Below are 16,298 nucleotides of genomic sequence, written 5' to 3'. Positions count from 1 at the left end.
TGCGTGGTAGAGCGTTTATGAACAACATTCCTTCATGCGCCTCCGTGGTACGAGCTTAAATCACACCACCATGCCCACTTGTGGTCACCACAACCATTTCTGGACGTTGCTAGGCATCTTGTGAGACTTGGGATTCCTCCCCCCCACCCCCTGCCCCCGAGAATTAGTAACCCAGAGAAAACCGATGACAGCATGCTTCTGGCCTTTGGCCTTTTCTGTGCAGAGAGTCATTTTACTCTTGGACAAGAGAACTGCTTCCACTCATTCTCTAACATGTGTCTTCTGAGCCCTGGCGCTTCTACTCAACCTGGCTTTGTACAGCATCCTCTCTTCCAAGGATGCAACCTAGTTGTGTCTGCTTTCCTCCTCCTCTCAGACACCAGAGCTCCTGCTCTTTTCTCACAGGAGAAAACAAACCAGTGATGAGTAGTCGATCCTGTATGAGACAGTTCCTGTGAGAGTATAGCTCCCCAGTCTCTTGAAACTTGCAGCACATCATTGTGGCCACTGTGGGAGTCTAGCCAATGGCAGTGGACTGTATCTGTGGACTGTGTCAGTGGTACTGGCCCTCAGTCATGACCTGGACACAGGAAAAGAAAAGGAGAAAGGTGTATTTAGTTCAAAGCAACTGCATATTTGTGTGAAATATAAAACATCTTATTTCTATTATGCACATTTGAATAAATCGCTGGACTTCCTGTTTGTCATCCCAAGGATTGGCTAAGGCTTTGTTCAGCTTAGGGAAGCTCCCCGCCCCTGAACTGAATCTCTATGCCAGTAAAACAATGTTTATAATTAAATCGAGAAAATGTAGTGAACGCTGATAAAAGCCAAACCTATTTCACACTGACATGAAATGACTGCCCAGAGATGTCCCCAAAGACCATAGCAACAGCTCTGTTTGTGCACATACACCATTATCAAGTCAGTGAGAAAACGGAATGCAATCTACTCTGGTTGCCACAGTTTAAATAAAGGTATATGTTTATTAAAATGTCAGTCTCTCTTTCAGTAAGAACATTGAAAATCCATTTAAACCCACTGGGTACAACTGACTTCAAAACCCAAGATACAATTTATGTGTAGATCAAGAAACCAGTTTATTTGATAGATGGAAAATCAAATCAGTTTTAGAACTGAACAGAAGTGGGAATATATTTCCCTCAGTTTGGAGAAAGCTGCGAAATTGGTGCATTCTGAAGCAGTCACTCAACATTTTCTCCAAAGAGATTGTGTGTCAAAGCAACATAGAGATGAGCAGATATGCAGGCTTCCTGGTGTGAATAGCTGTGGACTTCCTGGTGTGTATCGCTGTGGTCTTCCTGGTGTGTATAGCTGCAGGCTTCCTGGTATGTATAGCTGTGGACTTCCTGGTGTGTATAGATACAGGCTTCCTGGTGTGAATAGCTGCAGGCTTCCTGGTGTGTATAGCTGCAGGCTTCCTGGCGTGTATGGCTGCAGACTTCCTGGTGTGAATTGCTGTAGACTTCCTGGTGTGTATAGATGCAGGCTTCCTGGTGTGAATAACTGCATGCTTCCTGGTGTGTATAGATGCAGGCTTCCTGGTATGTATAGCTGTGGACTTCCTGGTGTGTATAGATGCAGGCTTCCTGGTGTGAATAACTGCATGCTTCCTGGTGTGTATAGATGCAGGCTTCCTGGTATGTATAGCTGTGGACTTCCTGGTGTGTATAGATGCAGGCTTCCTGGTGTGAATAGCTGCATGCTTCCTGGTGTGTATAGATACAGGCTTCCTGGTGTGAATAGCTGCAGGCTTCCTGGTGTGTATAGATACAGGCTTCCTGGTGTGAATAGCTGCAGGCTTCCTGGTGTGTATAGCTGCATGCTTCCTGGCGTGTATGGCTGCAGACTTCCTGGTGTGAATTGCTGTAGACTTCCTGGTGTGTATAGATGCAGGCTTCCTGGTGTGTATGGCTGCAGACTCCCTGGTGTGTATAGCTGCAGGCTTCCTGGTGTGTATGGCTGCAGACTTCCTGGTGTGAATAGCTGCAGGCTTCCTGGTGTGTATGGCTGCAGACTTCCTGGTGTGTATGGCTGCAGGCTTCCTGGTGTGAATAGCTGCAGGCTTCCTGGTGTGTATGGCTGCAGACTTCCTGGTGTGAATAGCTGCAGGCTTCCTGATGTGTATGGCTGCAGGCTTCCTGGTGTGTATGGCTGCAGACTTCCTGGTGTGAATAGCTGCAGGCTTTCTGGTGGGTATAGCTGTGGGCTTCCTGGCCTATAGTTGGACTAGGATTTGAGCTGTCTTTGCATGGGGTGCTGAGATGGGCAAGCATGGCGGCTGGGCTGTCGAGCTCACTCTTTCTCTTGCTGTGGCCATGATCTCTCTTCCCCCAGTCTGCTTCTCACCGTATCTTTCATCTCCTAAAACTTGATGTGATGAAAAGATTAAGACACAACTTTGCTAAATATATATTTTTTTTAATTTCCAGAAGACTTTGCTTGTTAATCCCATTATGACTAAGAGAAAGCCAACAGTGGTAGCAATCACTTAGAGGGTTAAGGCTTCAAGGCTGTAACTAGAGGCAGCCATCCCCACACCCCAGTACACCCTATCTTTGTGACAAGAGGAACAAAGAGTAACGTGTATGACTAGGGAGGAGTAGAGACCACATGTGTGACAGACACAAAGAGAGGGATTCTATTTCACAAGGTTGCAAGTTTCTAGTCTTCAAAACTTTTCTCCATTACAAATTGGCCTATCCACTTATTTTTTAAAAGTCTGAGCATTTTGGTCTTATTCTGCCCATGGTTCATGGTCTAGGTATGACACTATTTTGCCTAACTTTTGCTAGTGCCCTCGTGAAAGGCTGCCGCTGTCTGGAAATTGACTGCTGGGATGGAGCACAAAATGAACCCATTGTGTACCATGGCTACACTCTCACCAGCAAGCTTCTCTTCAAAACCGTTATCCAAGCAATAAACAAGTACGCCTTCGTGGTATGTGCGCGTCTCCGATGCAGGCATCTAAAGAGTTTGCTAAATGCTTTACAGCATGGCCTTACTTTAAATCCGTGATGTTTGAAATCGTGGGCTGTGATAGGTAGCAAATCCATGCGGTATTTAGTAGCTAAAGGTGGGTTTATCCACGTGCAAGGTAGTGAGTGTTCACGGGGCTTCTTGTTTAAGCGTGTGTGAATGTTGTATTATGCTAAAAACTGTGTTTATTTCTCTTAAGTGTTTTGAACGCAAAGCTTGCTATATATATATATATATATATATATATATATATATATATATATATATATATATATAAAATAGGAACATTTTACAAATATTTTATTTTTAGGACAAAAATAAAATGTCTCAACAATCCAGCACCTCAGTTGCTGACATGATTCACTGCTACAACGGTGATAACCCAGTGTTCTGAGGGACACTTTGGATTTTGAGTCAACTAATCCCTTTCTTGGAGATGTGATTATCTACATTCTAGCAGAACCAAGCTCACTTTACCAGTCTGATCTGATTTGGGCTGATTTTTAGTAATCTCTTGTGAGGTTTTTAAAGGGAATTTTGTGTATTACTTCGCTCTATTTTCCTAAGCTTGCTAATTGCTCCTGATAGCACCTTCAGATAGACTGTTTCGAAAATTTAACCTAGCCGATTTCTTTCAAGTTTTAACTGTTGTACAGTCAAAGGGTTTAAATAAAATTTCCTCAGTGACTGTCTAAAATGCACAAAAAGAGGAAGCATGGAAGTTCAATAATCTGTAATCATCACCTAATCTGTAAAAATATGAACCAAGAGTCACGATTTTATATTTACGTTTCATCTGTCACGTACATCAAAATGACTCACAGCCAGCCGCATCCCACCTACTTGCAAAGATTTTTTATAACAAAAGCTAGACTTGACTCACAGGGCCTCCCATGACTTGTTTTCTGCAACTTCTGTCCCTGTTTGCTTGGGGTTTACTTTGCTTTTCAGGTGCATCTAGTCTTCTGTCCTTAATGCTCCATTTGCCTCAAACGCTCTCCCAATACGTTTGAGTGACACCTATCACTTAATTTAGGATAACTAGATACTCCAAGGCAATAGGCAGACGCTTAAAATTCAAAGTGCCCACAGGAATGCAAAAGTCTAAATCTTCTAAGGCGCCAAAGAACAGAGAGGAGCAATTGGATGAGAACAATAAGTCGATGGGCTGGTGCATGGCTCAGCATACAAGTGGGTTGACCACCAAGCCTGACAAACTGAGTTAGATCCCTGAACTGGCATGCTGAAGGAGAAAACCAGCTCCTGAAGTTGTCTTCTGACCTCCACATGTGCCCTGGTAAGAACATGCACAAGCATGTATGTGCGGGCACACACACGCCATACGTGTCAAAAGTAAAGTTAGATCAATAAAAGACATTAAAATTATGAAGGAAGAAATAAAAACTTCTCTATTTTCAGGTGACATGATAATAAATGTAAAACCTCCCAAATCCCAAAATGTTCTACAAACAACGATGAGAGGTCGTAAATGGATTCAGTAAATTTATAGAACACAAAAATCTGAGTAAAAATTAATAACATTTTTAAATAAACAAATGACCTAACTGAAAGTGAAATTTAAAAGGAGATCCAAATTATGGCGAACAGCATATAATATTTGGTGGTGTGTGTGTGTGTGTGTGTGTATGTATGTGTGTATATATGTGTATGTGTGTATGTATGCGTGCATGTATGTGTATGTATATGAATATAATCCAAGCACAGTGATGCACATTTATCAAAGTGTTGTAATGAGACCATTATTTTGTAACTAAGTGTACTTCCTGAACCTTTGAGGAACTTTCAACAATGAAAGTCTTCTAGGCAAGTTTTCTTCCCATAAAAATACATTACAGCAGTTTCTATGGGGGTATACACAGCTGCACAAGTTTTGGGGAGGAAGGGGGGAGGGTTTAGCACTAAATATTGAACCCAGGGTCTTCTGCATGCTAGGCAAATATGCTATCAATGAGCTATCTCTCCAGTCTGTTTTTACTTTTTATTTTAAGACAAGGTGTCACTTACTTGCCCAGGCTGGCCTTAGACTCTTTAGCACAGGCTAGCCTTGAATGTGGGATCTTCTTCCTTGAGCCTCATGAATAGCTGGGATAGCAGGCCTAAGCCTTCAGGCCTGGCCTTCAACTTCCTGCTAATGAGTGTGTGTCATTTCTTTCTTTGGACCTTATATAACTTATTGAAATAATTGCCCACCGATGGTGTTTCAGGCTTTGCTCATACTTTCAAGGCAAACAAGAATTGTCCTCTTTTGATAGTTTTTTAAAGTCTTTCCTCTGTCAAATGCTAAGGTAATTTTTAGTTTAAAGCATGCCTATTTTGCAAAAAAAAATGGAGATGAATTTTTTTAGGTAAATGTTTAGATGAATTGCATTAGGAGAATTTAGAAGTTCTGATGAGTAACCATGGCAACGGTTCCTATTCTAGACGTCTGATTACCCAGTGGTGCTGTCCTTAGAGAATCACTGCTCCCCTGGTCAACAGGAAGTGATGACCGACATTCTGCAGAGTACCTTTGGAGACTTTCTGCTCTCAGACATACTTGACGAGTTTCCAGACAGTTTGCCATCTCCAGAGGTAATGCTTGGCCTGAGAAGCTTAGTGAAGGAAAAAAAATCAGAAAGAAAACAAAGAACAGACCGTGGTCACCTTTGCACATAGGTCAGAGACAAGCAAGGAGCTTGATTTTGATTATTTCACAGGGAAGCTGTGTTTGCTAGGGGCTGCCTGAGGAATGTTCTGTTAAGTTGGTGAGAAAGAGACATTCATAAAATCTGGTGGCTTTTGTCAATCGCAACTTGGCAGAATCTAGAGTCACCTGGGAGGGTCGGACTCTGGGTGTTCCTGTGGGGTGATTGCTTTGCTCACATTAACTAATGTGGGAAGGCTCATCTTGACTGTGAATGGAGCCTGGGCTGTCTAAACGACAAGACAAGTGTAGCCTCCCTGGGCATGAGGTCACTGCTCTCTGCTCCTGGATGCTGTGTGACCAACTCCAGATCTCCTGCTGCTATGGCCTTCTGGCTGGCTGTGGACAACTGTAGCTCGGTCCTGTAGGCTGGGATAAATCCTTTCTCCTTTAAGTGGCATTGGTGAAGGTACAGTGGCAGGAAAGGAACAAAGGCAGAGAGGGATGTAAAATCCACTCTTTGGTTATGTACTTCATCACTTCATCCATGAGTCCACACTGTGAAGGCATTTTAATATGAAAATTCAGGAATTTGATATATTTTATAAGCTAAAGGTTAAGAAGGAGGTGAAATGCTCAGGTTGTAAACAGAATCTGTACTCAAAATATCAACAAGGTGGTAGAAAGCTTCCTCCCTTGTAAGTTAGCCCCTAGAGCTCCTTTCTATCTCCCCCCTCTTACTCCTGCTCCAAAGAGCAGATCACTCTCTCATCGCAAGTCTTCCTACTGGTTGATCCAAATAGGTCTATCTCAGATTAAGTGTTATCTGTTTCCCCAGCAACACATAGGACCCACTATCTCTTTGTCTTTTTTGTTTCTTTCCTTAAAATGTTCACTTCTACTTTGATATTACTTTAGGCATGGATGCCGTGTGATCCGCTCTCTCAAACTCAAAGATCTTACCACTTCCCTTAGTTTTCCTCGACTGATACATAACCCCCAATGCTATCAAATAAGCAAGCTTTCTGTTCCTCAAGTAATATTTTCTAATGGTCAGTACTTGAGTTTTGGTAATGATAGCATTATTTTTGTGGTATTTGAATAGTTCCCCTTATATCATTCGAATGAGTGAGGATATTGTGTTTTGAAGTGACCAAGCTCACATGATAGAACTGAGACGGGCAACAAAAATTAATTGATGAGTGGGAAAAAAAATCACAATTCTTCTTCCTCTAAAGAACGCTCAAAGACTAAGAAGCGTGTTCAGTTGTGGCAACACTGTAACAATCATTGCAAAACGCTAGCTGCAAATCATCCAAGTCGCAGCTCGGAGCCATGACCCACTTCTGGAAACCTTTTAACAATGCTCTCTGAACACTGTCTTCCTGAGCATGTCTTTTCTTTTTCTTTTCACATCTTGATGTTTTTCTTTTGCATCCCACTTCACAGCTTTCACACTATTCTGTCTTCCGCACTAGGAGTAAGGAGATGCTCTCAGGGGAATCAATGAGTAATTAAAGATAAAGTCCCCCTTTTCACGCTGTGTTCAGTCTTCAGCAAGAGAGATAATTACCTGGGAACTTGCCACCTTAGCCTTCTTCCAGCCCTATAATCTAAGATTTATAAAGCTTTGATTAAAACTTGAACCCCAAATCTATAGATCTCGACAAACTTCTATACAATTAGGATACCCATTCTGAGGCTATGCAGACTCAGGCTAGATTTTACCCTTTCACAATGAAATACGTTCTCATGCCCTTACCCACCATCAAAGAGCATGGAAAACCCACAGCAGAGTTAAAACCGGGAAAGCAATTAGATTTGCATCCTCATTCAGGATTTAGGTGTCCACTTGAGAATCGGAAAGGGCAAATTCGATGTGACAAGGAAGGACTGAATCCAGTTAACGGACACTTGAGTCATGAAAGAGCATTTAAAACTTTGACTTCTTGTTTTTTTTTTGTTGTTGTTTGTTTGTTTTTTTGTTTTGTTTTGTTTTTTTTTTTCAGAGCTGAGGACCGAACCCAGGGCCTTGCGCTCGCTAGGCAAGCGCTCTACCACTGAGCTAAATCCCCAGCCCCAAGACTTTGACTTCTTAACTGTGAAGTACATCCCCCAAATGCGTCCCTTTAGGAAGCATCACTCCTGGTGCCCTTGGCATGTGGGCACAGAATTCATTTTTGTAAACTGCATATTAGAGAGTAAAGTAGCAGCCGTCATAAAAGACAAATCAAGAGTTGGTTCAGTGCTTTGACTGCTCTTCCAGAGGTCGTGAGTTCAAATCCCAGCAAGCACATGATGGCGCACAACCATCTGTAATGAGATCTGACGGCCTCTTCTGGTGTGTCTGAAGACAGCTATAGTGTACTCATATATAATAAATAAATCTTTAAAAATAAAATAAAAGACATCAAGCTGTGGAGCTGCTGGAAGGAAGGGAGATTATTGCCTCCTTTGGGAACACGTATTTCAGTGTTGTATGTAGCATACACAGCAGGCACTCAAACACATTAATGCATTTTTGAAAAGGGTGGAGATCTTTGAGAAATGTATCAGAAGTCTCTGAATTCAGAGCGAGCGATCATCTCTGACAGTGGTAAAGTTTGTCACATCCGTGACTTGCAGATACCACGTTGGCTACAAGGGAAGAAGCTTTATAAGTTTTGACCGCAATTCATATTAGATGTCAGACAGGTTAATGAACATCTTCATATACCAGATCCCACTGGTGGCTTCAATATTGGTTGAGAGTATCGTTTCTGTTGCCGGAAGCTGTAACCGTTTAACTTCAGTAGTGAGACAAACATTTCAATGCACTTTCCAACCTGACTCAGGTTTAGCAACTCATGAAATATGAAAAAGATTGCTTAGAGTAACAGACTTCTTTTAGAGTGAATTGTGGGCACTTGTTTTTAATGAGCAGGAACAATGTTCTAAAACATGAGGTCCCGCCATACCTGGCTGCCGTAGGTGAATTCCCAGATTCGGCCCTACTTCCTCTTTATTGTGTGCACGTTGGAGCATTTCTTAAGCTAACAGTGATGACTGGCCTACCTGTCTGTCTCATTTCCAACTGTTTTCTTATAGGCACTGAAATTTAAAATATTAGTGAAAAATAAGAAAGTTGGAACCTTATCTGAAACCCGCGAGAGGCTGGGGACTGACAAAAGGGGCATAGCGCTAGACTTGGAAGAAGAAATCTATGAAAATGAAGACGAAGACTCAGGAAAGGAGCCAGAAACGTGGGATGATTTCCTGTCACGGGTTAAGGAGGAGCAGGAGGCAGACCCCTCAACGTTGAGCGGAATAGCAGATGCCAAGAAAAAGGTGAGAATAGGTTTCCTGAGAAGAGTGACCAAAGTTTTCTAATGCTCTCGGTGAAGAGTTGAAATAATTTTACATAAGGGGTCAGTTTCCTCTTCATGAAAAGCTGAGTCCAATTTAAAATCTTAAAGTTGACAGAGGATTGTAACATTTGAAATCTATCTCTTTTTTGTGGTAGCCTTTCCCTAAGATACTTTTACTGCGGGGAGACCTTTATTAAGAGCTCCTTGGTGTAGTAGGCATTTTACAGAGTAGAAATAGTGTAGAGGTAAACGATACAATTTTGCCTTGAAATAGAGACAGAAGCAACAGAATCAATGTTAATTTTGCAAAGTATTAAATGGATTTATATTATTACGTTAAAATACACCTATAACATCACATGTTACTGTCCAGTTGGTTTGGCGGAGGTGAGAACTTATTTTCCCTCAGAGGAATAGTTCAGTGAAAGGACTCTTAACTGAGGGGTGTGTTGATACAGTGTTTCCAACCAGGCAGACAGAACTTTGCCCATCTTTGGTCCTGCTTTCTCTGTATTTGGGGAGTTTTGTATCCTTATAGGATCAAACACAGTGCATGCCTATCTATGTGAGAAACATTCTGTTCTGCATGTCTATCGACTGCTGATGCTGGGGTGCTCAGCTGGGATTATGGAGACCTTTAGGCATGATTTGTATTTACACACAGAAAAGTCATACACATCTAGGAATGTGTCCCTTTTTCTAGATTTCTCTTTTGAATATAAGTTTTCAAAGCATTTCCCAATAATCCTTTGTACCTCACCAGAATCTGTCATAACATCAGATGAATTCATCTCTAGCTTTATTATTTTTTTTTGCGTGTGATATTCTCTTTCTTTTGATTAGTTTGGGTAGAGGTTTGCTAATCTTGATTTTCTACCCCCCCACCCCCCAACCAACTTTTTGTTTGATGGGTTCAATGTGTTGATTTTTAGTTCCCACTTTTTCAAACTTTGGCTCATTTTCCAAACCAACTGGATTATCATTATTTCTCAGTTGTAGGTCTTTTATAAACCTATCTATATTTGTCTTTTAAAGTTTTATACCTTTTTTGTAATTTGATACACGAGCACAGTATGTTTAGATCACATGCACTCCATGTGTCCCTCCAGTTCCTTTTATTGCCTCTATATACACACCTCCCACTTAATGAATTTTTCCACCTCCCCTCTCCTTCTTCCCCCCTTTCCTTCCTTACTTCCTCTTCCTCTTCTCTTCCTCCTCCTCTTAGTCCAATTACTGCTGCCTGTATATTCATCTCCATGCTCATGGTGTAGGACCACACTACCAAATTACTACTATTGTGGGCCACACTACTAAAGAAAAACGACTTTCTTCCCTCAACTGTTATTAGACCCTCATGAGCCCCTCCTCCCCCTTGGTAGAATCCTGGCTGGTTTAATCTTGGGCAGGCAACCTGTGTGAGTGTGGTGGCTTTGTCCTGTCTAGGAAACACTATTTCTCAGCAGTCTTCTCTGACCTGTGGTTCCCATCATCCTCTTGTGTAATGCTCCCTGAGCCTTGCAAGGAAACAATATATAGATGTCCTACTGTCCTATTTTGCTTTTATCTTTATTATTTCTTGACACCTACTGTCTTTGAGCTGGATATCATTATACTAAGTGAGACCATCCGGACTCCAAAGGAAAATACTGCACACCTTTTCTGATACAGGAAGCAATGCTTGCACGTACACACACTCACACACACACACTCACACACACACACTCACACACTCACTCACACACACACTCACACACACACTCACACACACACTCACACACACACTCACACACACTCACACACACACTCACACACACAATCACACACACTCACACACACTCACACACACTCACACTCACACACACACTCACACACTCACACACACTCACACACACTCACACACACTCACACACACTCACACACACACTCACACACTCACACACTCACACACACTCACACACTCACACACACTCACACACACACACTCACACACACTCACACACACTCACACACACACTCACACACTCACACACTCACACACACTCACACACACTCACACACACTCACACACACACACTCACACACACACTCACACACTCACACACACTCACACACACACTCACACACACTCACACACACTCACACACACACTCACACACACACTCACACACACACACACACACACTCACACACACATTCACACACACACACACTAAGGAGGAGGACTACTAGAAGGAAGGACAAACCGTAAAGGACTGGGATATTGGATAAGAGAAGCTAGGGGAATCAACGTGACATAAAAATGGAGGAGGGGAAGAACTGGAATCAGCCAATGGGATCACAGGAGAGGGCGGTGGGGAAAATGGATGGATCAAAGGAAAGTGTCGTGAGGTGTAAGAGTGAGGATGTCATGAAGAAGCTTAGCACTTAATGTGCTAGCGTCAACTATTCACGTGTACTGTAAGCATGAACAGGGGATGTTTTTCATAAACCTGAAATGTGGCTGAGGGAAATAAAGTGGAAGAGCACGTGTCTACCACACAGCAAAGATTATCCCCAAAAGTCACACGAACTCAAAGTATGCCCATGGTTACGAGTCTTAAATTTGTAAAATTTATGAGAATAAGCTAAGATCTTTGGAGGCCAAGAAAATACCAACGATTTCTATTCTCAAATTGTAACACGTAAACTAGATTTTAAGGCCAGTCTTGTGCTTATGATCAATAAATACTGTGGTCATAAAAATGATCACACAGACTCAGTCCAGAGAGTTTTGGGAGAGGTAACCTTAAGAAAAACTGAAGTGATCTGCTTAAAATCATTTTTTTTAAATTATAGAAGGAAAATTAAAAAAAAAAAAGATGTGAAATGTGAAACCACTACATTTTTTTTTTTATTTTTAGATCAGGAAGCTAAGAGTAGCTCTGGCCTTATCTGATCTTGTCATTTATACCAAAGCTGAGAAGTTCCGAAACTTCCAATATTCAAGAGTCTATCAGCAGTTTAATGAGACCACTTCTATGGGAGAGTCTCGAGCTCGAAAACTTTCAAAATTGAGAGGTAAATGCTAGCAGCTCCAAAGGATGGAGTATTTAAATCAGTTGTATTCACTGCTAAGGGGTTAACATGGGTTGAGGCTATTTATGGATGTATATTCTTATTAAACTTCAATTCATTTAATATAATTTAAAGTTGCATTTATATTCTTAATATCTATCTAAAATTTCTTAATATCTATGTTCTGAAATCCATAAAACAATGTATTTTCAAATTGTATTAAGCTTTATATCAAAAAACCCTCCTATTAATTGCTTTAAGTTTTTTAGGCAAGGTATAATTATGTTGTCCTGGCTGGCCTGGAACACACTGTGTAGACCAGACTGACTGGCCTTGAATTTACAGAACTCTGAGAATAAAGATGTATGCCACCATCCCTGTTTCATTGCCTTAAAGAAGGTCATGGCATTTTGATTGAGAGCGTGAGGTATGGGCCCTTCTGTGGGCAAACTGTGGTAGACAGATTATACTACAGTCATGAGTTACAAGGCCTAGCGGCAGGCTGAGCCTGCTGCAAAACACCTGGAAGAAAGTGTAAGCAGAAACAGACTGCAATCTCATTGTGGCCTACGCCACTGTGTGCTTTGGAAATGTGCATTTCACAGTAGTCTATTGAATGGGGTAGAAGGAATAAAGAGAATGGGAGACTGTATTATGGGCAACAAGAAAGAATACTTTATGAAACCTTGGGAAGGAGGGAGGGAGGGGGAGAGAGAGAAAGAGAGAGAGAGAGAGAGAGAGAGAGAGAGAGAGAGAGGAGACAAAAGGACACACACAAAGAGAGAGAGAGAGAGAGAGAGAGAGAGGAGACACACACACAAAGAGAGAGAGAGAGAGAGACAGACAGACAGACAGACAGAGACAGAGAGAGACAGAGAGAGACAGAGGGAGAGACAGAGAGGGAGGAGACTGGTGTGTATATGTGGATGCATGGATTTGTGAACATGCGGGATCCACATGAAGGTGTCAGGCCCTATTCTGTCACTCTCTGCTGTCCTCCCTGGAGACTGGAGCTAGGCAGCAAGCCTCACTGATCCACACCCCTCCCTGCACTGTGACAGTGCCGAGGTTACAGGTTCATGTAGCCATGCTGGGTGAGATGGTTTGTATAGGCTTGGCCCGGGCTGTAGCACTATTAGGAGGTGTGGCCTTGTTGGAGTAGGTGTGGCCTTGTTAGAGTAGGTGTGCCACTTTGGGCATGGGTTTAAGACCCTCCTCCTAGCTGCTTGGAAGTGAGTCTTCCACTAGCAGCCTTCAGGTGAAGATGTAGAACTCTCAGCTCCTCCTGCACCATGCCTGTCTGGATGCTGCCATGTCCCTGCCTTGATGATAATGGACTGGACCTCTGAACCTGTAAGTCAGCCCCAATTAAATGTTGTCCTTTATAAGACTTGTCTTGGTTATGGTGTCTGTTCACAGCAGTAAAACCGTAAACTAGGACACTGGGCTTTTATGTGATCACTGGGGATCTAGACTAGGTCTACATGTTTGTTCAGTGAGAACCCTCTCCTGCTGAGCCTTCTCTCCACCTTGGGTTGTATGTATTTCTTACTGCACAGTACAGTTAAGAGAGATCGAACGATCTGCTTTAGTAAGCAGGCTTCTGACACCTCAAAGTGTTGGGTAACTTTTTAGATTTGTGAGTACAGGAGCACTGTGCATAGTGGGAGTACTCACCACTGTCTCACTCTTCCTACATTAGACACGCACAAACAATTTATAAAAGCAATTAGGAGAGCTGAGCCCAGACACTGTGCACAGTGCCACTATGTCTTGAAGAGGGGAGACTGTTTTTCTTGTACCAGAAGTCATTGGTAGTAAATAATTAATGATGGTAACCGAGATTTAACTGCACAGACACCTAGTATTACTATACTCATCATCATAAACATGCAAAAGTATAATCTTGGAATGTTACCAAAATGGAATGATTCGTTCATTATCCCAGCTGAGTGTAAAACAAGTGTCAGCCAGTAAAAGGGAGTAAGTTATACAAGTCCACGTTTGAGAATTAGCATATAAATAGGAAGGAATGGAAACGCACATACCATTATTGGTAATTCTTAATTGAAAGGTGAGATTATATGTGGCTTTATTTTCTCTTTTTTATTTGAGTTCCACATGTTTCTAGAAAGAGCGGGAAGGGAATTTGTAACAAATTGTGTGTAATTTCTGTTGCTAAGCTTCAGAAGCAACATTGTTAGCTACTGTTCTCACTGCCGTGACCAAATATCCAATAAGCAGCAACTTCAGGAAGAAAGCCACAGTGGCTCACAGTCAGAGGGGACACAGTCCTTTCTGGCTGGCAAAGCATGGTGGCTGCAACTCCATGGTGGTTGGAGCAGGAGGCAGTGTTTGCTCACATCTCTTTAGAGAAGGAAAGAAGAGATACATAAGCTTGTGATCAATTGCTTTTCTTTCTTTCTTTTTAAAAAATATTTACTTATTTTGTTTATGAATACACTGTCGCTGTCCTCAGACACACCAGAAGAGGGTATCGGATCCCATTACAGATGGTTGTGAGCCACCACGTGGTTGCTGGAGATTGAACTCAGGACCTTTGGAAGAGCAGTCAGCGCTGTTAACCATTGAGCCATCTCTCCAGACCCATTAATTGCTTTTCTTTTTTTGCTCGTTTATTCACAATACAAGGACCTTCCCATGGGATGATGCCACCCACATCGAGGAGACCTTTCTCAGTTAATCCACCACACAAATACCCTCATGGACACACATGTAGGTGTGCCTCACTGATGCCAAGTCTCTCTTAACCCGGTCAGGTTGATACTCAAAATTTACTACCATAGAGACTTAAGGGACAATCCATGTATCACTATGTAGATAGTGTGAGGCCTAGGTCCCAAGTATGCATGTTGTGCCTATGGACAGACTTCTGTACGTACAGAAGGGAGCATGGTTTCAAAAGAGCATTTGGCTTTTAAATTAGCAATGCTTTTTAAAGAATACTGTTTAGGACAAGGAGGAAGGATTCCATCCCATTTGTAAATACTCAAAGCTTTACATAGCCATCACTTTTCTCAAGATTGGTTGTCATACCGTCAAGAAAGGTTGTGGCAATGGAATCTGTTCAGTGAAAGAAGAAAACTCTGGAAAAAAATCATGACGTCTGCATTCATACATCTAAAGGGATGTCAGTCAAATGGTGAGGGATGCAAATTAGTTTTAAATTCCAAGTCATTTAGAATATAGGCAAGCAGAAATGCACACAGTACCCATAGCTTACACATGCATGCATATGTACATGTTATAAACAAGTGGACATCTCAGCAAAAGGGATCTTAGGAATAAAACTGTTGGAAAATAGTGAAATTGGCAATGGAGAGTTGAAAGCAGAGACTGGAAGCCCTTGAAGGAAAGATGCTGGACCAGAGTGGTGGGAGCTAGGCCAGATAACTTAAGGGTTCCTTCAAATCTGTGAAATGATCACTACATTAATTTAACTAGAAACATGTAGGTAGCTTCATATGACTTACATGAGAATGCATCTTAATATGAAAGTTATAGTTAAAAATTAGTAAATAATGTTACCTGAAAACATTTTAGTTTGGAATTGTGTGTGATCTTGTGTTAATTTGGAATTAATTTGGAGGTGTGATAGTGAGATAGTTCAAGTAAATAATCAGGGTTCTTAAGTTGCTCCATGAAATCATAATAAAATATTGTGAATTATTTTATAAGCATAAATGTATGGAATCTCTTTTATTTTGTGACTGATAAATATTTTTGCCAAGGCTTCATGTATAGAATCATTTCCCATATGTGAGTAATATACAGAAAAATCTTGTTTCACCGACTACAAATGCTTTAAACATTTTTATTACCTTTTTCTCTTTTTAGCCCATGAGTTTATTTTCCACACTGCAGCGTTCATCACCAGAGTGTACCCCAAGTTCACGAGAGCAGACTCTTCTAATTTTAATCCTCAAGAGTTTTGGAATGTGGGCTGTCAGATGGGTATGTTATGCAGGGTAATGACCTATCTGCAAACGTAAGTAGAAAATGAATTCTTTGTGTGAGTTAATGGAAATTTCTGGAAATGTTTTGGCCCTGGAAGTAGGATCGGGCACTCATGGTAAATCACTGGTGTCTAGAGCTTAAGTTTTCCCCCAAATACCTGGAGAGGGGAGATGTAGGTGAAAGTTGAACGGCCTAGACTCATTCAAAGGACTTGATATTGAAATATGTGTGTTTGAGGGAGAGGACACTGCATGGGTAGGAGGGGCTTGGAG

General features: G+C 41.7%; 1 protein-coding gene across 14 annotated transcripts in view; it reads left to right on the top strand.

Annotated features, from left to right (window-relative positions):
• The window catches only part of Plcz1 (phospholipase C, zeta 1), a 56,088-nt gene that overhangs the window by 25,700 nt on the left and 14,090 nt on the right, over window positions 1-16,298 (top strand). For 10 of the 14 annotated variants that reach the window (XM_063286453.1, XM_063286454.1, XM_039108048.2 and 7 more), the window contains 5 exons: window positions 2,817-2,961; window positions 5,443-5,592; window positions 8,732-8,971; window positions 11,895-12,051; window positions 15,907-16,023. In XM_063286453.1, coding sequence (XP_063142523.1) covers window positions 2,817-2,961; window positions 5,443-5,592; window positions 8,732-8,971; window positions 11,895-12,051; window positions 15,907-16,023 — 809 coding nt within the window. Of the gene's footprint in view, window positions 1-2,816; window positions 2,962-5,442; window positions 5,593-8,731; window positions 8,972-11,894; window positions 12,052-15,906; window positions 16,058-16,298 lie in introns of those variants that run through there. The other 4 variants (XM_063286456.1, XM_039108051.2, XR_010065686.1 and 1 more) reach the window with 3 other exon arrangements.

Source organism: Rattus norvegicus, chromosome 4 (genome assembly GCF_036323735.1).
Source record: "Rattus norvegicus strain BN/NHsdMcwi chromosome 4, GRCr8, whole genome shotgun sequence".
Taxonomy (NCBI): Eukaryota; Metazoa; Chordata; class Mammalia; order Rodentia; family Muridae; genus Rattus; species Rattus norvegicus.
Note: the sequence above shows the minus strand (reverse complement) of the source record. Positions and strands in the feature narration are given on the sequence as shown.